Source organism: Carettochelys insculpta, chromosome 2 (assembly GCF_033958435.1).
Source record: "Carettochelys insculpta isolate YL-2023 chromosome 2, ASM3395843v1, whole genome shotgun sequence".
In the NCBI taxonomy this organism is placed as follows: domain Eukaryota; kingdom Metazoa; phylum Chordata; order Testudines; family Carettochelyidae; genus Carettochelys; species Carettochelys insculpta.
In genome coordinates, this window is record NC_134138.1 from 42035207 (window position 1) to 42059492 (window position 24286).

The 24286-nt window shown below is 46.3% G+C and overlaps 1 protein-coding gene across 2 annotated transcripts in view; it reads right to left on the bottom strand.

Annotated features, from left to right (window-relative positions):
* GRHL2 (grainyhead like transcription factor 2) overlaps positions 1 to 24286 on the bottom strand; it is a 125794-nt gene that overhangs the window by 41851 nt on the left and 59657 nt on the right. For both annotated transcript variants that reach the window (XM_074986836.1, XM_074986834.1), the window contains exons 8-9: positions 21462 to 21556; positions 7213 to 7371 (exon numbers count right to left, since the gene is read on the bottom strand). In XM_074986836.1, coding sequence (XP_074842937.1) covers positions 7213 to 7371; positions 21462 to 21556 — 254 coding nt within the window. The remainder of the gene's footprint in view (positions 1 to 7212; positions 7372 to 21461; positions 21557 to 24286) is intronic.

Here is a 24286-nt window from a genome sequence, read left to right on the forward strand (position 1 = left end):
TGCAGGTGAACTGGGGTGGGGCTGTGTGGGCCAGCGGGCTCTGGTTAGCCCTGCACTGCCTCTCACTCCCTTGCAGTTTGTCTTTTTAAAAATTATTTTCATGGCAACTTTTTTTTTACGCTCAGGGAAAGGAACAACAAAAGGCACGAAGAAATTCCCGTCTCTTCCTTTGCAGCAGCTGTTCCCTTCTGTGTCACTAGGTGGTGCACAACAGACTTGGAAGAGGTTCCAGCCAGAGAAGCTCTTGCTCATGGTTTCCCAAACTGGGGGGCATGAAGAAATTCCGGGGTGGGGGGAGCAGGAGGGACCTGCCCCCCCATAATTCCCCCCACCCAAAGAAAGATCTGGCCTTTGCTTCTGGCTCTCAGCCCCTGCCATTTTACGTGGATGATCTAGCACAGCCACTGTAAGAACCAGGCAGCTGGTGAAGACCCACGTGGAGCTAGCTGCCTCCTGCAAAGGTGACTAAATGGGGGTTGGAGCGGGAGGAGGAGGAGGATGGGGTAAGAGTGGGGGGCTAGTGGTGCCTGGGTTTGTGGGAGAGGAGGGGCTCAGATGGGTGGCTTGTAGGGCTTGTGGGGTGCGGATGGGCGGGCGTGCAAGCAGCTGGCTCCAGCAGTGTGGGGCTTGGGTGGCTGGCCCATGGCTGGGGTGGGTGGCTGGTGGGCAGGCAGGCAGCTGATCCCAGCAGTGCGGGGTTGGGCAGGGGGCAGACGGGCAGCTCAGGCCATGCAGATCTCGGGTGAGTGGGTAGCTGGAGTGGGCAGCTCTGGCAGCTGGCATGGGCTCAGACACCTGGCCAGCTGGGGCTCCACCCAGCACCAAGAAAAACTATTGGGGCTTATTTTTAATTTTAAATAACATTTTTGTATCAAGTTTTTGTGTTTAGTTTAAATGACAAATTGGATGTTTTGTTGCAAGGGGGGTTGGGGGATGGTAAAGGGGGGGGCGTGAGGGTCTCTTGAAAATCAAAAGGGGGGCATGCTGCCGAAAAGTTTGGGAACCTCGGCTCTTGCTCCAGTGTCCAACACGCATGCTAGCCACACGCAGCTCTTTGGCTGGGTGAGTGTGGCTAGTTGGCTTGAACAATAAATTTATTTTCAGAATAATGTGGCTAGTTCACTTTAGCAGTAGCCAATATAGTGGCTACTGCTTCAGAGCTGGTTAGACACAAGGGTCTCGCTAGACTATTGGCAGTAAAAACCCAGTATCTGTCTGTTTTGCTGTTCGGATTACACCTCATGTCCAGCTCTCCTTCCTTTGTGCTGCCTGAATTTCTCTGATTGCCTCAGCATTTGTGGCTGCTGCAATCCACACTGAGTACTTTCATCTCCTGTCCCTCTGGAACAGTACATCTCAATCCTCAGGAAGCTGCCGCTGCCCAGCTGCAAGAAGTACAGAATGACCAGCTGTAAGCCTAAGGAGCTTGCTTGGCTCCTGGGTCTCTGTGTGGTGGTCACTCAGGGAGAGAGGCTGTTCCTAGGAAAGGGAGTAGGAGGCTGCTCAAGGGCAGACTCCACCTGAGGGGTAGGGCTCGGGGATTTTATTTCCTGCTGCCTATTAAATGAATGGAGGGACTTACCATCTTATCCCCTGTGTGAATTTTGTGGGCCCTACTGAATCCAGTCAGCCAAGCTGCTTTGCGGCTGCAGAGAAGATATCATTGTGACAGGTCATCAAGACCTCTATGATATACATGCACCACAAGGATGTTACATTTTCCTTTTGATCTATCAGGTCGCAGGACTGGGGAAATTCCTGGGTATCATCAGAGTGGACACCACTGACCCTAAGAATAGTGTTTTACCCCGTTACATTATACATCTCTAGCTAGCTGCTGTGTTTGCTCTTTCTAAGATGCCTCCAACTATCTGGCGAGTAAGTGGGGAATCCCATGGTTAGAATTTTCCCCCCAAACAGACCTTGTGACCCTTCCAGGAAAAAGCCAGGGTAGTGGAGGCCAAATAAATTCATATGACAAGAAAATTAAGACTCGCCCCCCTGCTGATTGTGAGCTGGGAACAAAAAGAAACTAGACCTGGTCACCAGATCTCATAAACAGACTGATGCTGCAGGAGGTAACTGGGTGGAAATGGGCACTACACGTGGGCATGTAAGAGAAAGCACAGCATCCGGTCTCCTGCCCAGCCACTATTTGGGACCTGATTCTCCCCTCACTTTCCAGGGTGCTGCATTAGTATACCTCACCCTGACTGTAGTGGAGTTAATCCTGATTTACGCCACCGTAACGAAGCCAAGAAGCAGACTCCAGCCTCTACGCGAAGTGCCAATTAGCACCTGCTCTGGGGTTGGGTGTGGCAGAGTGAACTCTTGCACACTGTGAGCGGAGCTGAGACTTCACCAGATCATATTCATGCAGGCTCCTGAACACGTTTCAAGGGAGGGATGAGTCTTTAGAACAAGGGTGTGTGAAATACGTCCCTCAGGCCGGCTGTGGCTCGCCATGATCCTCAGGGCAGCAAATGGCCATGGCCCAGCAGGACATGGGGCAGGCTCCCTGCCTGCCATGCCCTCGCACGTGGTTCAAGGTTGCTAGCTGCTGGGGCCGTGCGTGTCTCTGTGTGGCACATGACCCCTGGAGGGAAGGGGAGTCTCCACACACTGCCCCAGCCCACCGGAGCAACCCTCGCAACTCCCATTGGCCAACAAACAGCTGGGGGGAGCTACCTGGGCCGGGCTTGTGGGCAAGACAGCTCAGGGGACGTCTCTACGCCCATGGCATGCGCCATGCAGAGATGCACACGCTGGCCCCAGCAGCTGGCCACTTTAAGCTCCTGCTGGCCTGTTTCCTGGGAGCCCCCTAGGGTAAGTGCCTCCAGCCAGAGCCTGCATCTGGCACCCCACTCCCTCCCACACCCAACTCTCTGCCCCAGATCACAACCCCAGCCCTCTCTACCCTCAAACCCCCTCCCAAACCTCACATGCACCACTGCATCCCAATCCCCTGCTCGGGGTCACAACCCCCTCATTCACCCAAACTCCCTCCCCAACACCACACCCCCTTCCGTACCCCAATCTCCCTTCTGCACCCAGCCTCCATCCCAGACCTCTCGCCCCTCTTGTACCCCAACCCCCTGTCCTAAGCTCCTTTCTCAACCCAAACCTCTGCCCCAGACCCCCCCATTAATATTATAGAAAAGTGCAGCCCTTGACACTTAAATATTCTTGAAGTGCTCCCCCGAATCAAAAATTATTGCCCACCCCTCCTTTAGGACAATCCACAGGTAAAAGATTTTATACCCTATTTCCAATCCCGTGAGCCCTCTGGCCCACACCTTAAGTATCATTTTGACGTAACACTCCAGCTACCCTCATGTTGTTTTCTCCTGCTTTAAGATGGCTTTAATTAAATGTTTGCCAATTCATTTCCTGCTTTGTAGCCTGAAAATGTGGGGAACCAGTAAGCTGGCTAGATAGTCAAAATAATAAACATTTATCATCCAAATCTGCAGGTCACCCTGGATGAGGCTGTGCTCCAGATGTTTCTTTCTTTCTTTTTAACAGTTCAGATTTTTCTACTAGCTTTTCAGAAACAGGTAGGTAAAAATACTCTTTTCCTTTGATATTTACTGAGCTTTTAGCAGCCACCTGCAGCTTCAAATCTCTGCAGATATCGGACATTCAAAACTACAAATAAAAATATAAGCATTTAGCGCTAAAGGTTAATTCAGCGCACACATTTACAGTCATGGTTTTCACCATTTTTTCTCCACTCGTAAAACTGCCTGATTAATCTTCAAAGAGTTTTCCCACCAGAGTGCTAGAAGGGGGCAAATTTTAGGGAGGTAGTGGGGAAAAAAGGAGAGGGAGTGGGACACTGGTGTGAGGAGAGGCCTTGAAAATTGAAGCACTTGAGCACTTATTCTCAGTTTAAAATCTGGCTCTTTATGGCTTGGACCTGATCCTCACTTTTCTGCTCCCATCTGTAAAATGATTTCTTTGACGGAGACCCCTTGACTTTCAATGGTGTGTAGGTGTCTAAGTCCCTGGGGGCAGGATCCACAGAGGTACTTAGGTATTCAACCTCTGGATTTCGGAAGCAGCATCTCTAGTTTGTTTGGATGCCTAAATCCCGGTCTCGGGCTCCACTATCAGCCACAAAACTCCCTTGACCCCCTGTAAACACCTCAACTCACTTGGCACCTAAGTTTTCTGGGTAAAAGTTCCCACAGAATCTAAGATTCTTCCCCTCTGTATGACAGCTGCTGCCTCCCTCAGTGTCCAGGTGCCCCAGAGCAACTGGGTAAGGGGAAGAGAGGTGCTCACCCATCTAAGCTGTGTGCAGTGCCTGATGCAGTAGGCTGCCTCAGCTGTGGGGAGAGGCAAGCAGGAGCATGAAGGGAAGGAGAGGGGCTCCTCCCAGCCCTGGCACTGTGATGGAGGTGTGAGAGCAAGTGTGTTCTGGCCCCGGTCGAGAAAATGGGGGGGAGAAGTGAGTGAGCCCCTCCCAGGCCTGGGGCTGCAGTGGCAGGAGGAGAGAAAGCTTCTTCTGGCCCTGGCAGGTGGTAGGGAAAGCAAGTTCTTCTAGCCCAGGGACTGTGGTGGAAGGTGACAGGTCCTCCAACCCCGGCCCCTTGTCCAGGCCGAATACGCCCCTCCCAAACATGTGAAGTGTAAGGTCCTGTGCGCGCCCCTTCCTCTGTGCATACCTACTGGAGCAGGGCCCCTCCAGAACTGGGCTGAAGCAGAAGGTGCCCACCTTGTAACTTGTAGCTCTGGGATTATTGGTGTGGAGCTGGTCTACAGAAACTAAGCCACTCTGCACTGGACAGGGAAAGATGGAAGGAAATGGTGAGAGAGGCATCAGACACCAACGGGTGCTGAGCCCATGGTTGTTGATGATGATGATGGTTAGAGCACGCCCCGGAACGTGAGAGTTCAGGCTCAGTTCCCCCTTTCCACCAGAGAAGGAGAACAGGCTGGCTCAGGGCTCTCCCGCCACTCAGGAGAGGGTGCTAACCGCTGAGCTATGGGACATTCCGACATGGGTCTACCTCAGCCCCTCCTGTTGAAGATGCTCCACTGTGGACAGACTCACAGACAGGCAGAAGATCCATTGTGAGCTGCACAGGTACCATTTTGAGAGGGCAGCTGCCATGTGTGCTGGGACACAGCTTCTCTTCCTCCCATTCCCCTGAGTGGCAGGGAGTCAGGGGAAAGTACATGGCTTGTGCAAATCACTCCTCTGTCTCATTCCCTCACCAGCCAGGAGTGAGAGGCATGCACACAAGCCGTGTACTTTTCCCTCACTCCCTGACAGTCAGGGGAATGGGAAGAAGAGCAAGCTGCATCTCAGTACACATGGCTGCAGCCCTCCCAACGTGGCGCCCTTGCTAGTCTGACCTCCTGCACACTGCAGGCCACAGAATCTGGCCCACTCACTCTTGTAATAGTCCCTAACCACTGGCTGAGATACTGAATACTCCAATCAGGCTGCAAATACTTCAAATTACAGCAAATCCACCATTTACTTTAGTTTATACCTGCGAGCGACCCATGCTGCAGGGCTCAGGCTGCAGGGCTGTTTAACTGCTACATAGACATATACCTGGAGTAGCCGTGTTAGGCTGTATCTGCAAAAACAATGAGAAGTCCTGTGGCACCTTATGGACTCAGATATGTTAGTCTATAAGGTGCCACAGGACTTCTCGTTCTCATGTAGACATACGGATTCAGGCTGCACCCTGAATCTTAGGACCAACCTTCCTCGCAAGGCTCCAGCCCAGAACTGAATGTCTACAACATCTCAGCTCAAGTCCTGCGAGACTCAGTCAGCTGGCATAGACCAGCCTTGGGTTTTTAACTGAACTGCAGACATACCCTAAGGGAGTACAGGAGACCTCCGACTTACACAGGGGTTGCATTCTGGCAAACCCCACTTAAGTCAAATTTCAGTGCAACTCAGGGGAGCCAGGAAACTGATGACAGTTTCCCCATTCCAGTCAGTGGTGGCAGCTGAGAGCCTGACTCTCGGCTGCCACCAACAGGAGTGGGAAAACCTCTCCCGTCAATGGTGGCAGCCCAATCAACTACCACTCCGACAGGACCCCGGAAACTGGTCAGTTTCCCCACCACTCAGAGTCACCTTACCCCACGATACATGCGACTTGAGTGCGTGAATCTCAGGGGTCTACTGTATCCAATCAACAGAACTACAACCAGCAGAACACTCCGCCCCCCACAACCTTATTCCAGCAGATGCAGAGTCGGGGGTTGAGGCAAAAGAAAAGAAAAGAAAAAACACTTTCTGGGGACATTTAGGGAAGCTTCTGCATGGGATAATCAGAACAAGCAGTCCACTGATCTGTGACAAGCCAGGACTGAACAGTCCCCAGGAAGCTAACCAGGTAAGGGACAGGCTGACAAATGAAAGTGGTGGGGGCGGTTTTGCTGAGTTGTGGAGCTGGGAGAGAGAAAGTGCAGCTCAGAGAGTTCCTGCTGAATTCTCCCTTCCCTGGAAAGGCATTTGCAGGCTCAGAGACTTTCAATGCCTAAATTAGGCCCAGCAACGCTGTGGTGAAAACGTCTAGAGGCAGATCCACCCAGTGACAGTTACCGACAGGCAGACAAGAGCCCAAGAGAATTTCAGCCCAGGAAACCAGTGAGCCTGGCTGGAATCGGGAGAGGGCACCAAACAGGGTGAAGTAAAAGTAAGGTGACTTCTGTTTAAGCTGGTTAATGCCCTGTGTTGCAGCTCTCCATCTTAACACATGCAGCTTTGGCTAATCTTGTTAAGGTGCCATGAGGGAAGCGAGTTGGAGGAGTCTGAGTATAAAGCAGTGGAAATTTAAAAATATTTATTAAATACCCTTAATCCCGTCCTTCTCCACCACTTATGCCCTGGTTCCCAGTAAAGTTCACCCTCCCTCTGTTACACTTGTATTTCTGAAGGGGTGTTTCTCTGCTGCTGTTACTCATCTCATGGTCCCATGTCCTTGGACTTATGCTCCTTTCCAGCTTGTTGGATTACTGCTGATTTCTCAAGGGACTGCATCCTTAGGTATAGGGCACAGTGAGGGGCATGACTGAAGGTTCCATGCACCAAGAAAAAATTAAAGAATCCAGGTCCCAATTCATATGAGGAGAGGGGAGAAGCCATTCTAAGTCCTGGTGATAGCAGAGCCCTAAGAGAGAGAAGAGACCCCTTGGATATGGGCTCCCGCCCTCTTTCACAACATTATCTTCACTCACTTTGTCACAGAAGACCTTGATCTGGCAGTAGGCCCGATGGATGGGTTTATTGCTGTGATTATTGTAGCTGTACGTGTCTATCTGGATCATCAGAGGAAGTCCCTTCACTCCTTTTTGGGAGGAGAAATCCGTGCTCAGGCAATTCACTGTGATGAAAATCTGAAGCAGAATGATGGAAACCAGAAGTTAACACAATGCTGCGCAAACTTACTCTGCAATTGCTGCTCCATGTAAGGCTGTGGGGACCAAACAAACATCAGGCACAGGTTACTGCAAGGGCCAGCTCATTTAAGCAACCAACCCAAACAAACCACTTATGCAAAAAAGAGACTGTTATTAAAGTCAATGGCTGTCTCAGTGCTGCCCATTTCCCTCTCTACTCTGCATCTGTCTCCTTCTGTCCCAACCAAAATCGGGCCCCTCTCTCTGACATCCCCCTGTGTGCGTTCATGCTCAATAAGGCCAAAAGAGCCCCGACTGTTGTCCCCAAGCTCTCTCCCATCTCCGTCACTGTGGACACCACCACCATTGCTCCCTGTCACTCAGGCCCACAACCTGGCTGTCATCTTTGACTCAGACCTCTCACACCCAGGCTGTGTTGAAATCTTGCTGACTCTTTCTGCAGAACTTCTGTGAGATAGGACCTTTCCTCTCCATCCACACACCTAAACCTCTCACCTAACATCTCATCGCCTGGTGTCTCAATTACAACAGTCTTCTTCTGAAAAACAAGTCATTTTTGGTTAGCTCATATCCACTGTGACAGGATCAGTACCACTCCTGGGCCCGAGACCTCTGTTTGGTCCCCAGTCCCACAGTATGGGGCCTGCTTGCCCTTGCTGGGGTTCGGGCTTCAGTCCCTGGGCTCAAAAGGCAGTGGGTGAGAGTCCCTGGGACCAACAAGGCTGAGTAACCAGTCCTCCCATCCTTTGGCTGAGCCCCAAGGTTACCGGGGCAGCGAGCCTCAAACAATTCCTGCAGCAGCTCCTCACCTCCCCTGCTGTCTCTGACATTATGTTTGTTATTTCCTTCACCACTTCTTAACTTTCTCCTTGCCTGTTCTAATCTCCTCACTCCTTTCCAACCTCCTCTTCCACTCTCCCCACCACCCCACCTATGGGGGAAGGCTTTTAAAAGGCCAATGGAAGCCTCGAGTGGGACCAGCTGGCCCTGACTGATTTATAGCAGCCTCCTTCCTGCTGCTCTCACTCTGCCTCTGATAACACCTGATTGCTGGGGCTGTTTCTGCTTTTCGGAGCTGCCTCTCTCCCCTTGTGAGTTAGTCCACTGGCTTCACCTTGTCACACCACTCAGCATGCTGCTGTGCAGGCCATTTTGCTAAGTCCACCACTTTGACATGTCACCCTTCTCTTTGCATAACCTCCACTGGCTCACCTGGCTCCATCACACTTGACTTTCATGGCCTTTTTAGGTGACAAATCTGAGGAACTCACTCAGATTGAAGTGACATTAGAGGAGGTTTTGGAGTTAATTGATAAGCTGAATAGTAACAAGTCTCCAGGACCAGACGGCATTCACCCAAGGGTTCTGAAAGAACTCAAATGTGAAATTGCGGAGTTATTAACAGTGGTTTGTAACCTATCCTTTAAATCCACTTTGGTACCAAATGACTGGAAGACGGCCAATATAACGCCAATATTTAAAAAAGGCTCTAGAGGAGACCCTGGCAATTATAGACCGATAAGTTTAACATCAGTACCAGGCAAATTAGTAGAAACACTAGTAAAGAATAAAATTGCAAGGCACGTAGAAGAGCACGAATTGTTGGGCAAAAGTCAGCATGGTTTCTGCAGAGGGAAGTCGTGTCTAACTAATCTATTAGAATTCTTTGAAGGGGTTAATAAACATGCGGACAAGGGGCACCCAGTGGACATAATATACCTAGATTTCCAGAAAGCCTTTGACACGGTCCCACACCAAAGGCTTTTATGTAAATTAGGTGGTCATGGGATAGGAGGAAAGATCCTTTCATGGATCGGGAATTGGTTAAAAGACAGAAAACAAAGGGTGGGAATAAATGGTAAATTTTCACAATGGAGGAGGGTAACTAGTGGTGTTCCCCAGGGGTCAGTCCTGGGACCGATCCTGTTCAACTTGTTCATCAATGATCTAGAAAATGAAGTAAGCAGTGAGGTGGCCAAGTTTGCAGATGACAGCAAGTTGTTCAGGACAGTCAAAACCAAAAGGGATTGTGAAGAACTACAAAAAGATCTCAGCAAAGTGAGTGATTGGGCAGCAAAATGGCAAATGAAATTTAATGTGGGTAAGTGTAAGGTAATGCATGTTGGAAAAAATAACCCAAATTACACGTACTACATGATGGGGTCAAATTTAGCTATGACAGATCAGGAAAGGGATCTTGGAGTTATAGTGGATAGTTCTCTGAAGACATCCACGCAGTGTGCAGCGGCAGTTAGTAAGGCAAATAGGATGTTAGGAATTATTAAAAAAGGGATCGATAATAAGACAAAAGATATCATACTTCCCCTATATAAAACTATGGTACGCCCACATCTTGAGTACTGCGTGCAGATGTGGTCTCCTCACCTCAAAAAAGATATATTGGCATTAGAAAAGGTTCAGAAAAGGGCGACTAAGATGATATGGGGCTTGGAAAGGGTCCCATATGGGGAGAGGCTAGAGAGACTGGGACTTTTCAGTTTGGAAAAGAGGCGATTGAGGGGCGATATGATAGAGGTATATAAAATCATGAATGGTGTGGAGAAAGTGAATATAGAAAAATTATTTACCTTTTCCCATAATACAAGAACTAGGGGACACCAAATGAAATTGATGGGTAGTAGGTTCAAAACTAATAAAAGGAAATTTTTCTTCACGCAGCGCACAGTCAACCTGTGGAACTCCTTGCCCGAGGAGGCTGTGAAGGCCAGCACTCTATTAGGGTTTAAAAAAGAGCTTGATAAATTTTTGCAGGTTAGGTCCATAAATGGCTATTAGCCAGGGATAAAGTATGGTGCCCTAGCCTTCAGAACAAGGGCAAGAGATGGATGGCAGGAGATAAATCACTTGATCATTGTCTTCTGTTCTCCTTCTCTGGGGCACCTGGCATTGGCCACCATCGGCAGATGGGATGCTGGGCTGGATGGACCTTTGGTCTGACCCAGTATGGCCATTCTTATGTTCTTATGTCTATCCCCACATATTGTTAACTTAAAAAAAAATGCTGCCCCAAACACTTGGGACAAACTCTGCAAAAACACCTGCAAAGCTGCCTCATTCTCCTCCTTCCAAGCCCTTCTTAGCACTCTTCTTTGCTATGAAGTTTACATAAAGCTTGAGAATAGTTAGGCTGCTGGTGTGCTGATGAATATTGGGTGTGTCTACACTAGCTGGCTACTTCGAAGTAGCTGGCACAATGTTGAAATAGCACACGTTGCGTCTACACATGCCGTGAGCTATTTCGATGTTGAAATCAACGTTAGGCGGCAAGACATCGAAATCGCTTTCCTATCTGAAGATGGGAATAGCGCCCTACTTCGATGTTCAATGTCAAAATAGGGTGTGTGTGGATGATCTGCATCCCGCTAAGTCAAAATAGCGGGGTCCTCCATGGCGGCCATCAGCTGAGGGGTTGAGAGACTCTTTGTCCAGCCCCCTCGGGGCTCTGTGGTTGCCGCGTGCAGCAGCCCTTAGCCTAGGGCTTCTGGCTGCTGCTGCTGGGGGTCCACGCTGTGTGCATGGGGTCTGCAACCGGTTGTCGGCTCTGTGGATCTCGTGCTGTGAAGGGCGAGTGTGTCTGGGAGGGGCCCTTTAAGGGAGCGTCGTGGGGCTTTGCTGGCCCCTTATTTCGAAGGGGAGCACTTGTGTGTGTGGATGCTCCGCATCTCCTTCTGGGGCAGCTCCTTTCGATGTTCTCCGTCGCTACTTCGACGTTGAACATCGACGGCACCAGCCCTGGAGGACGTGTAGACAATATGCGTCGAAGTAGCCTATTTCGATGTTCTTACGTCGAAATAGGCTACTTCGACGTAGTGTGCTAGTGTAGACATAGCCATTGTGTCCTTGTATCCCCTTGGTCAGTCAGTCTGATTCTACCTGCTATCTCTTGCCTTACAGTTATATTGTAAGATGCTTTGGAAGAGACCACTCTTTTGTTCTGTGTTTGGACATCAGCGAGCACTGTGGGGTCCTGCTCCATGTTCCCTGCAAACTGTGTGCTTGTGCAGCCACTCAGAGGAAATTCAAATGCTGCCCCACTGATAAGCAGAGCAGCCACAGCTGGGTTTTGTGTTTCTACTGGTTGTGCACATTTTCACAGGCCTCAGTGCACGTAACACAATTTATCTACTTGCGGATGGAAAGAAATCTTCACGGGGATGGAAAAGGTTAGAGGGAACATTTGTCCTGGTCTCTGACTGGGATTCCTAAGTGCTATCACAATACAAATAATCAATTACAGCATGAACCTCTCTAATCCAGAACTCTCTTGTCCAGCAACATCCATAATCTGGCATGATTCTCTCATGGGTGTGGCCAAGTTTCCCGTGGTCCCATAAAGTTTGTTTCCAGTCATGAGTCCTGGCTTTCAGTGTTCTGTGCTGTTATTTAGCTGTAATTTACCCCTAAATGTCTTCTAAGAGCCCAGTAAGCAGTGGAAGGGATGGTAATGCTGCTAGACAATATTGATGTCCCATGGTCCGGCAAATTCTCTCATCTGGCACTGGTCTGGTTCCGAGGATGCCGGATTAGAGAGGTTCAACCTGTAATAGTTTTGCTCTGAAATACTGATTTCTCCCAATCCTGGAATTTTAAAGATGGAAGTGTGTTTGGTACTTTAAATCTAGTGGCTTTTAGCTATTTTCCACCAACCTACCTGTGCATCATATATTTGTGCTGATTAAGAGTTAATTTGATGAGATCCTATTAGTTTCCCACAGACTAAAATTAAGTGTTTGACACTAAGAGAATGCAAAAGAAAACTGCTAATACAAACTGCCTAAGTTATGACAATGAAAGCCTGGAGTAAAACTGACTACTGCCCAGAGGAAGAGCTTTGGCTATCTCCATAGAAAGCCCAAAACCTGCTCACCTGCAGGGAAACGGGCTGTGGGTGGACACTGAGGGTGCAGAAGAGTGACTCTTGGGTGCTAGGAGAACAAGAAGTGATATAAGAGCTAGAGACATCACGGGTTTGCAGAGTCCTCCCCACACCCGCAAAAGGAAAGAATTTTGTTTACCAGGGACTATATTCATGAAGTCCAGACCTGCACAGCCCTGTGCGAGCTTGCACCCAGAAAAAAGAGCAGTGCTTGTGTAGCGTTAGGGGGAAGGGCACTTGCCCTTAATGGTAAGAGTTAATATTACTGCAAGATGGTTTATGATGGAGTTGGCACAGCTTGTTTGCCTGACTGAGCTAATGGCAAGGCAGCATTTCTGCACTTGATTGTATCACTCTCCGGCACTTATAAATGAAGTAGTTGAACTTTAACTGAAGAGAGGGGAGGGCAGGGAAGGGCCTTTGCTGAAACTGATTTTCAAACTGATAGTGCTCTTCAGCTTCAGGTTACAGCCCAGCTTGTCCAAGTTCTCCCCGTTAGGTTTGGACACGAGAGCAAATTTCTTGGAAACACAGGGGGCCTTACTCTCATTGACCTTACATCTCTGGTACACGGTTCAGACAGCGCCTTCCTTAAGGAGAACGTAAACACCCCTTTGTGCTGCTAGACCACCGTGAAGGGCTTTACGAGGTGAGAACCTGGGCTTGCAAAATTTTAGCCTGTGTTTCTGCACCAGAAGGAACCAAACACTACACCAGAAGTGTGAGGGAGAACTCCACACCATGTGTGCACATGGTGCTTGCCCAGCAGGTTGCTCATTGAGGAGCTCGGCAGCACATGAAGTGCTCAGATGAGACGGTGCTCAGATGAGACGAAGTGCTGCCTCATTTTATCCAATCCCACGCACTGGACATTCTCCCTGACCCACATTTCCGGGGGTAGAAGCAACAGTAAGAGATACCAGAGAAGGCAGGCTAATTGCTGCATTCGTCTTTCATTTTTGGCAACATTTCAAAGGCCCTGTTACAGAGGCAGAGATCATCCAACAAGAATAACAGACAGAAGTTTTGAAATTCAGCATCCTAATCCCGCACAGTGAGATTTCATCTTTCTAATGATCAATTACTGGACATTTATGACACACATATCATAGAATACTAGGACTGGAAGGGACTTCGAGAGGCCATTGAGTCCAGCCCCCTGCCCTCATGGCAGGACCAAGTATAGTCTAAACCATCCCTGACAGACATCTATCTAACCTGTTCTTAAACATCTCCAGCGGTGGAGATTCCACAACCTCCCTTGGCAACTTATTCCACTGTTTGACCACCCTGACTGTTCGGAACTTTTTCCTAATGTTCAACCTAAACCTCCCTTGCTGCAGTTTAAGCCCATTGCCTCTTGTTCTATCCTCAGAGGCCAAGAAGAACAAGTTTTCTCCCTCCTCCTTATGACACCCTTTTAGATACTTGAAAAGTATCCATAGGGATAGACAGGTGGGTTAGAATTAAAAGCTCATTGATTTTTTGGAAGAGTTCTGTGCCTTGGAATGCTTTTCTATTAGCTTCCCTTTAAAGTGTGCTTTTGAGCTAGAAACGCATTTTACATCATCATAGGATGATAAGACTACACAGCTCTTTGGATTTGATTTTATTTTGCATCACTGAAGATAACAAGGCGCTCCCTTGGCTTTTGCCTCTAGAGCAGTGTCTCCCAAACTTAAAACATCCGCATGCCCCTTTCGGGATTCTGGCCTTATCAGTGTACCCCCTCTTCCAGTGCCATCCCAGTGCTTATTTCTTGATTTTTAGTCATTTATTTTCTGCTGTGCACCCCCTGAAATTTTTTAGTGTAGCACCGGTGGTATGCATACCATCCTTTGGGAAACACTGCTCTAGAAAACTTGTCCGAGCAGCCATCAATTATTTGAATGGTCAGGGAGTCCTTAAATTATTACTCAGCACATTCTAAATTTCTACTGATTTTTTGACTTCACTAATCTGCTCTAAACAGGATGGCACTTAGACACCAGAGAGACTGATGCTCTAGAAATAGACCAGTGGACAGGTGGGCAGCAGAGAGCACAATAAGAAATCAAACTACCACATGTAGCAGGACTTGAAATTGAAACACAGACTACTTTGCTCCAAACAGTAGAATTGCTATTTACAAACCAATTATTTCTACAGCAGATGCCTTTTCTGTTATACATGTTCTATGAAATCACAAAAGCTGAACCATACTGCAGTCTTGCCAGTTGTCCTACTGATGACTATTCAGCTTCTGGTTTTGATCCCTTCTTAACATGCATTACACACCTTCACGCACCATCCCATACGTTCTGCTCCTCAGAATAGGGAGAGACAAGCTTGGCACTTGCTATAAGGGGAAAAGCAACAAGACAGAAGAGAAACCTGCTGAACCTCTTCTCATCAGCCTTTGTAGTCCCGGCCTCGTCCCTTATCGCCTCCTCTGACATCTTACAGCGTGGTTCTCCTTTCCCCACTAGAAGAATTTAGCATTGGCCATAATGGTTATTGTAGTGTATCTCAGCTACTGGGGGATCAAGGACACCTAGATAATGACAAACTCAACTGGAGAAATGTTTGATGCATGCGAAGCTGACATAACTGGCCTAAAACAAAGAAGAAAACGAGACCCACCCATATTGTTCCATATAGGGAACCTATAGCCAAAATCTCCACCTTTTTAAGGAGAAGTTCCTCTCCTGGGCAGCTGTTATGAGGATTACTTATCATTTGATTACTTACTTAACAATGGCAGGGCAATTAGTGCCAGACAAGACAAAAGACACAGCTACCTGCCAGGAGAGAATGCATGGCTCGGGGATTAATTTCCCCTTTATCATTTAATCCAGCCAACCTGATTCCTGTCTCAATCTCATGTTATATACAATGTAAACTTCTTTAGTCATTAAATTCGTAGCATATATACCTTGCATTTCTTGCTCTCACCATCTTAAAGAGTTGATGGAAGTTTTTCACAACAAAAAACGGTAAAACCGTGGAACCATTTCTCTATATACTGCTGAAAACATGGACATCGTACTCAGAGCTCTTTTTTATAGGACTGATCGATCTTCAACTTTTGAAGCACCTCATTCCATACCATGAGGCCAAAGAGTTAAACTACACACCTTTCACTGGGGAAAAAAAATTGATGCCATCATCCCTTTTATAAGCCAGAAGTGCAGCTTTATGGTTTCTCTTGCCAGGCATTACCTTATAAATCCTATATAAAGGTAAGGCCTTTGATTTCATTCAGTGTCTCCAGAGACTGTTTACTTTTCTCTTTTGAATCCTCCTTTTACCCACGCCACACCCCAGCAACTACATAAAAATGCCATTTGCCTTGAATGCCAGATGCATATTTACTGAACCATGTGTATACAATGAAATTTCAACCTTGTTTGCAACCACAGCCTTTTTTTATTATCTTCTTTTCATATATACAGAGGGATGATTTATTAAACTTGGCTCTAAACCTACTACTACAGAAATTCTGGTACCAGTCCTCAAACAGAAAATGTCGATTCATTTTGGCTCTAAATTAAAAAGAAAGACTAGTCTTTGGGTGAAATGACTTATTTTGTTTTGTGTTTTTGCAGCTCCTAGTACAATGGGGCCCTGCTCCACGCCTGGATCTCCTAGGGGTTACAGCAATACAAAATAATAACAATAATAACTAATAATTTCTTCCCTAATGAAATGTCATTTGATGTCACTTTAGCAAGGATCTGAGTAGGTAAGGCCATCATAAATCCAGCACTGCTCACAAGATAAGCAAAGAATCTATACCGAGTATACAAAAATGTAAAGGTCACCACAATCCAAACCTCTCTGCCCAATTTGCATACTGCTTTGCATTTGCATTAAAGTGATATTTTCGTTCATGAACTCTGCACTGAACTGGTGTTTCAACTTTCATATAAAACAATCACTGGAAGTAAACTGCTTATATGCCCACTGTTTTTCATCCTGGAGAAAGCTCACACATAGCTTAAATTTGTTTTTAATTAATCATGCTTACGGCACCAACTTATTCTCAGTTACATCTTAAGAGCCTGTGTAGCTCAGGAAAAAAGTGTGGTCTGTTTTTTTACTTACTTTGCTTGAGAGTTCAAATGTTATCATAAGTCAGACTGAAAATTAGGGCTATCTATTAATCGCAGTTAGCTCACATAATTAACTAAAAAAAATCATGATTAATCACACTGTTACATAATAGAATGAAATGTGGATGTTTCTACATTTTCAGGTATATTGATTCCAGTTACTACACCGAATACAAAGTATACTGGGATCACTTTATATAATTTTTATTACAAATAATTGCACTGTAAAAAAGAACAAAAGAAACAACATTTTTCAATTCACCTTGTACGAGTACCATAGTGTAAGGGTTTTCAACCAATGTAAAAAATGGGGTATGCCATGAGAACAGTCCAAGTGTGCTGTGAAATTTCATCAATATCCCCTTGCCATGGCTCTTTGCAGAGTCACGGGGTGGTGGGGGGGGCGTGTGTGAACTGACCAGCCACACAGTGTCTTTTTGCAGAGCCAATGCAAGAGGAAATGCTGCCCTCGCAGGACCCTGTTCATGCCGGGAGGCAGCTGAAATGCTGTTTCCCAGCTCAAACATCCTGGCGGGAAGCTTGCTGCCCATCCATGATGTGGCAAGTGGAGAGAGAGGGCAGGCAGGAGCCTGTTGAAGCTGGCATGCAGTTTTAATACCATGTCCTAGCTCCAGTGGGTTGGCAAGAAGAGGAGCCTGCTCTGTGGACCTATTTCCCCACCCCACGAGTAATCGAACATTTCAGCAGTTACTTAATTATTCAACATCCCATTTCATCCTTATTTAACTTGTTGTATGAACTACTATGTTGCAAACCCCTGTAAGACTACAACCATAGAAAATGTAAGTAAATGTGACATTTACACCAGCTGAAAAAAGAGGGTGTGACATGGAATCGTCTGTCTCATTGAAGTGTTACAGGTTACTGAAAAGGTTGGGAACCACTGCTATAGTGCAATCTTTTTATTGTAAAAGAGTAACTTACAAATGTAGATTTTTCGTTACATAATGGCACTCACAAACAAAACAATGTAAAGCTTTAGAGCCAATAAGTTCGTACAAGTCCTACTTCTTGATTAGCCGATCACTGACACACACGCTTATTTATATTAGAGGGAGATAATGTTGCCTGTTTCTTATTTACAATGTCACCTGATTATGGGAACAGGCCTGGGTCTCCTTGCAGCCAGCACTATAAGGTATTTACATGTCAGATGTACTAAACATTCACTTGTGTACTTCATGCTTTGGCCACCATTCCAGAGAACATGCTTCCATGCTGACGAGGCTCACTAAAAAATAATGTGCTCATTAAATGTATGACGTAACTCTTTTGGCATCTACTGTGTGTCTTCTGTTCTGTTCCACCCACATTTTCCCATATATTTCGTGTTATAGCAGTCCTGGATGACGATGCAGCACAGGGTGGTTTTAAGAACCCGTTCACAGCAAGTTTGACATAATGCAAACAAGGGGCTAATGTGAGATTTGTATTCAACCCAAAGTTTAAGAATTTGAGGTGCTGTCCAAAATCTGCAAGGGATTGGGTGAGGACCATGCTTTCAGAAACCTTCAAAGAGCAACACTCCCACGTAGACACTACAAAAATGGACATACCAAAAATGAAAATCACGTTCTGTCGGTGGCATCCGACTCAGATGGTGAAAGTACATGTGTTGGTCTCGTCTGCTCTAGATCATTATTGAGCAGAATGCATCATCAGCATGGTGACATTGTAAACAAGAGGTGGGCAATATTATCTCCTCCAAATTGTAACCAAATGTGTTTGTCTGAGTGACAAGAAGTACAAGAAGTTTCACATTGTTTTACTTTTGATTGCAGGTTTTTTTGTATCTAATTCTACATTTGTAAATTCGGCTTTCTTGATAAAGACATTGTACTGCAGTACTCGTATTCTGTGAATAGAAAAAGACTTATTTCTTTTGTTTTATTACAGGGCAAGTTTTGTAATCAAATATAAAGTATTCTGTATCGTAATTTAAATCAACATATTTGAAAATATAGAAAATATGCACAAATATTTAAATAAATGGTATTCTATTACTGATTGACAGCACGATTAATTGTGATTAATTTTTTTAGTTGCTTGACAGCCCTGCTAAGAATGTAACTGTTACAAGAAAAAAAGAAAAAGCAGCCAAGTAGCACTTTAAAGACTAGCAAAATAGTTTATTAGGTGAGCTTTCGTGGGACAGACCCACTTCAGAAAAAGAAGAAGAAGAAGTGGGTCTGTCCCCCAAAAGCTCACCTAATAAACTATTTTGCTAGTCTTTAAAGTGCTACTTGACTGCTTTTTGTTTTGATAGTGTATAGACTAGCACGGCTTCCTCTCTGTTACTATTCAAGAAAAAAAGAGTTATACTGTCATCAAAGTTCCTCTAGCTCTTTATTACCTGGCCACGCAGTGACATCAGCACATCTATAACACATCAGGACAGACACTGCAGAAATATTAGCTTTTTATAGTCACGTTGCCACTCCATGCTTAGTTATTTGTTTCTCATCTTCATCTTCCTTTTCCAACATTAAAGGCTGCCTTCATGTTAAAGTAGGTGAGAAACCAGCTAATTACCTTGCTCTCAAATGTAGGTATTCTGAGCATAAAGAGCAAATGTGGGAATGAAAATGAGATGTGTTACTCTCCAGATAAAATCTCTTTTTTCCCATTCTAGTGACACACCCTTAATAGCTACAGTCTTTCTTCGGAGGAAGCTGAGATGATGCTTAATATGGCTGGGCATCTCTTCTTCTGACTTCTCTGAGTCCTACATCTAGCCAGAAAATCCCATGGTTCAGTGAAAGCTTCAGCCTAAACTGGTGAGAAAAACCACCATTGAGAAGGAATAGAAAGTGTATACTGACTGAAGCTATGTCTACGCTAGGCAAAGTAAGTCAACGGCAGATACACAATTCTAGTTATGGCAGTTGCATAGCTAGAATCGACCTAACTGCGCTCTGCTTACTTGGCTGTCCATACAGAGCAAGGTCAATGAGAGAGTTTCTCCCATCGACCTCCCTTACTCCGTGTGTCTTGTGAGGAGCACAAGGGTTGACTCCGACCCCTAAGAGGTTGATTTCACACGTTCCCACTAATCACATAAAATCAAATACTGGAAGATCCTCAGTGCGTGGATCTTCCAGGCTACTATAGACATAGCTTCAAGGGCCTACAGCTGCTCTCGCTGAACTGAGCATGATTGTTGCTATTGACTTCTGTGGTGATCAAGTCCTGAAGCTCTGGCCCTCCCTTTTACTGGGACCCACTCTTTGAATACCCCTCTGAAACCACCCCTCCCACTCATGCATCTGATGAAGTGGGTCTTTGCCCATGAAAGCTTATGCTCCAAAATATCTGTTAGTCTATAAGGTACCACAAGACTTCTTGTTGTTCTCCAAGTCCTGAAGGACCTTATTTGGCAAAAGATGATGCATCTTCTGCCAAGGAGCTGGATCTAAAGCTAACTAAAGCTGATGGATAGTTGCCCACTGAATTCTGTGAGCTATGTATCAGGTTCATGGAGAATGATTCTTCAGCATTCTTCCAGACTACACTAAGGACCAGTGGGAAAATCAAGGATTACAGCAAGAGGAGCTGGCCTTATTGAGGCTGTAATTCTCTTGTAACTAAGGAGATAAGAGAGGAGTCTGCCAGAATTCTTTGTGTGCGTGTTTGTTTCTTTTACATAAGACCAAACTGAGATTTTGTGTCAAACTTTTGGATAGCCGTCCCTTGCTGATGGCCAGACCCTGACTGAGTAGTGTCTTTCCACTCCACCAGAATATAGGAGGGAGGATCTGGCCAAAATCAGCTTCCTGTCAGGGGGAGCAGGAGACAATGGAGAAAGAAAAGATCTAACTCTGGAGACAGGGCAAGTCTGAGCCTCCCTGAGCACATAACATACCCTCTGGTTTCAGGCCAGTCTGTCAAGCTGTGCCTGAGCTTCTGCTACTAGCGGTACGACAGCTAGACTGTGATATATACTCACATTATACACACATACACCTCACTGAGAACTACTGCACATAGTATACTTTCCCCTCGCTCCCTGACAGTGGTGCGAAAGAGAACAGCAAGCACTGTCCTGGTAGGGATCTTGGGGGGAGGCAGGAATTCAGCCCCTCTTGTCCTCCCTACATGTATCCTAGGCCTTGCTTGTGGCTGAAACAATCCTGAACTAGGGAGGAAGGTGGACCCCCAGCCAGCCATTTGCATCTGCCTAGCTGCTTGCTGCTTAGTGCAGCAGGCTTCAGCCTGACAGAGAGCCCCAGGAGCGTGACTGGAGGTGCAGCCCACCTGCTGCAGTGGAGTGCCCCAGCTGGCCCACTCCTTCTGGCTGGAGCAGCGCAGCAGGGTGCAGTGCCTTACTCTCACCAGTGGTCACTAACCATCTCATGCTTGTCAACACACACAGGTTTCAAGCCCACTTCAGGTCACATATTCCTTCCACAGTGCGTCCATGAATAAGTCAAGCCTCTCAATGGGCAACTCCTGTAGCAAACAGGTTTCCTAGACTTCACCACCGCTTTGTGCTAAAAAGACTTATTAGTTCCTATTACCTTAAATTCCCAGCAACGTGAGCGGAAGTTGCGTTACGGAGAAGGAGGGCACGCGCAGACTATGTGGATGATCGGCCTGGTCAGGGTTGACCTTCCAGAGTTCAATGTCACGCGCCTGATAGAGGCGTGCAAAATCGAACTATCTGGGGCTGGCAGTCATCATGAGGAGTAAGGAGGAGGGGAAAAGGAGCTGCTTAAGGCCCTACAGCTGGGTTGTAACATAGGTCAGCTGTAGGGCCTTAACCAGCTCCTTTTTCCACCAGCTCCTTTCCCTCAGTTAGGGTCAGAGGGTTGGGCAGGCAACTTTCTCCTGCTGTCTGCCCTGTTCTGAGGGATGAGGCAGGCAGCATTATGCCAGTTCCCTTCTCCCAACTCATCCCCAGCTGGCTGGGTAAGAGGGAGCTTTGTTCAGCCCAGTTTGAGGATGTGGAACTTGCCAACCTCTGTCTTTCCTATGCTTATTGAGGGGGTGAATGGGGCGGAAGGTGTTATTTATAAATAGCAGAATAACAACGTTCGCTGTGTACCGCAACTCACCTTGGCTTCATCATTGACGTCCCACGTAAAAGAGACAGCATTGTATGCAATTTCTTCAATGTTCCCAATGGTGTTAAAGCTCTCCTTGTAATCAGCTGTAAGACACACCCAATAAAAAGGACTTTAAGAACAGGGTTCTATCATTTATTTTCAGAGTTCACAGATTCCTCTGCAAGGTTGTCCTTTACCTTTTTTGTGAGGGTACATCTAGGGGATCCGAGGAAGCTATGTTGTTGCTCATGCTTCATTATTAAAGATCTGCTTTACAAGATTAAGCTTTCAGCTGTTTGGAGCAATACATCTTCCTGGAGCCATACTCTGTTATACTGCGCTAGCTGTACTTTTACTGCATGTTTCAGTATTAACACAGAACTGATGTCGCTCTAGTGGGAATCAGTGTATGTGCTTGTTAACTTGGCAGGAGGAAAGAAAGGCTGAAAATGGAAAGGTAAACAAGGCAGTGGGAATATTAAAAGGAACATTTAACCCTTCGTGGAAACACACAGAGCTGAGGAACCCACTGAACCTTAAAACAAAGTTTGAGGAAGTCTTGTAACGTGCTATGCAATATTATCCTGGCATTTATCTACTAGCATTTTTGGGGGGGGTGGGGAAAGCAGCATTCTCTCCTTTCCTCACCCTTCTGCCCTGTAGACTTTGCAAAGAAACTTTTCTTCCTAAGTCAGAAAAACTCATGTCTCCAGAAAACTGACATTTTAGCTCCAGTGGTATAGAATACTCTGCCCATCTGTGTGTCAAGTAAGGCAGCCAGGGCAGGAAGGGCTCATCGGGGAAGTGAGATACACAGATGGGTTAGGGAGGGCTAACTCTTCATGTTTATAGTTTACAATGCAGCTGCTCTGGGGTTTCTCTTCCTCTAAACCCTTCTTCTTATCCCAGGGGCAAGCTTGGCAGTGACCATTTGGAATAAGCAGCAATGCACTATTCAGGCTACCGTGAAGATTATTAGTTACGCAAACAATGTTCTTTCATTAACACACTAATTTGGAATATATGTTTTAGATCAACACAAGTTCAATTCAGTCAAACACAAGTCGTTTGGGATCAATGCGGGGGTAACTGGCCGGTTATGAATGGTCTGCAGTATACAGGAGGTCAGAGTAGATGACCTAATGATCCATCTGGGTTTAAACTCTCTAAAACTAAGATTTATCTGCCTACAAAATCCTCATAGGAGGAAGGTAAAAGGGATTTGAATTGTTGGCTAAAAGGACAATTCCATTTAAAAAATGCAAACTAACAAAATACTGGAACTGGTTTCTGTAACTGAGAACACTGGCCTGCCCCAGTTTATGGAGGATATACGAGAAAAACGAGGACCACTCCTCCAAGAAAAAGGGAGCTTAGAGAGGGACGTCAGTGTAAGCAGAATCAAGCCACTACTGTAGCTTGGATGGCACAAGAGTTCAATACGTGGGTTGAGCAGCATGCAGGCGGCCCGCTGTTACCGGCACAGAGAGCTGCTGAAGTCAGTTTGAACTTTTACATGTTATCCAGCCACAATGAAATACCAACTCCTAGGGCTCCAGTTCTGCATAGGGCTCCATCCCTTCGCCTTTGAGTCAACGGGATTTCAGGATGCTCAGCAGCTCTTGGGACCACTCAAACTCTCTCCAGATAAGGCCTCACACAGATAAAAATCTCTGCGGTAATAACTGGCGTTGAGGAGTTGGAAGAAGGAGAAAGACCTTTGTCTGTCTCTAGTCATTGAGGGTCTGAGCATCAACGTGAGCCTTTCTGCTGGTTTCAATGGGCTTTGGATTAAACGCTTGACCCCTACTTGCCAGATGCTACTTTGCACGATATATTTAAACCACCCCCTGCAAAAAAAAATAGACTCACTGAAAGTAGAAGCCTGGCATTTGAACTCTCCAGCAAATGCAGTCTTTACTTTTCCGTAGCATAAAAAGGATGACCCCATTTCTAAATCCTGACCTATAAACGCATGTTATAGTGGGACCCAACTATAGTATCACCACAGCCTGGATAATTTAATTTTTACTATTCATTACTGACCGAAGGAGGAGAATTCCTCTTAAATTAGCTTTCCTGGCACGAAGTTTATCACAATGTCTGAATACATGTAAAGACAAGATCATTTAAGCAAACAAGCAAGCTCAGGTGATTACCGAAGAAAAAGCGCGTGCACGCACACACATGCCTTTAGAAATTTAAAATTAAATTAAAAAGTGCTGGTCAAATTGCAAAGAAAGTATCTTTTTTAAATACAGTAGACCACTGACTTCCACGGAGGTTGCGTTCCTGCGCAACCTCATGCATGTCAAATTTTGCATTACTTGGGGAAGCCAGGAAACTGGCTCCAACTTCCCACTGCTCACAGGAGTGGGGAAACTGACCAGCGCAGCAGATCTGGTCAGAAAACTGCCAGGAAACTGACCAACCTAGCAGATCTGGTCAGTTTCTTGTCTCCTGTGAGCTGCATGGAGCTGGGAGCCAGGTTCCTGCTCCCAGCTGCTCACAGGAGTAGGGAAACTGACCAGCACTGCAGCTTTGGCCAGTTTCCCAGGTCCCCTAAGTAGAGGGCAGCCTGGAGCCAGGCACCAGCTCCCCACCACCCTGAGTCACGTTAAACTGAGATTCACATCACTTGAGTGCGCATATCTCAGTGTTCTATGTGGTGTGTGTGAGTGAATATAAATAAATAAATAGCTTCTTTCCAATTTGACCAGCACTTTTTGTTTTGCTGTGCTATTTAAATAGCTAAAACAAACCATTCACCACTATCTGCCAAACAAAAAATCCTGCTTGCTTTTAAGTTAGAAATACAAATTCTTTCACATCTC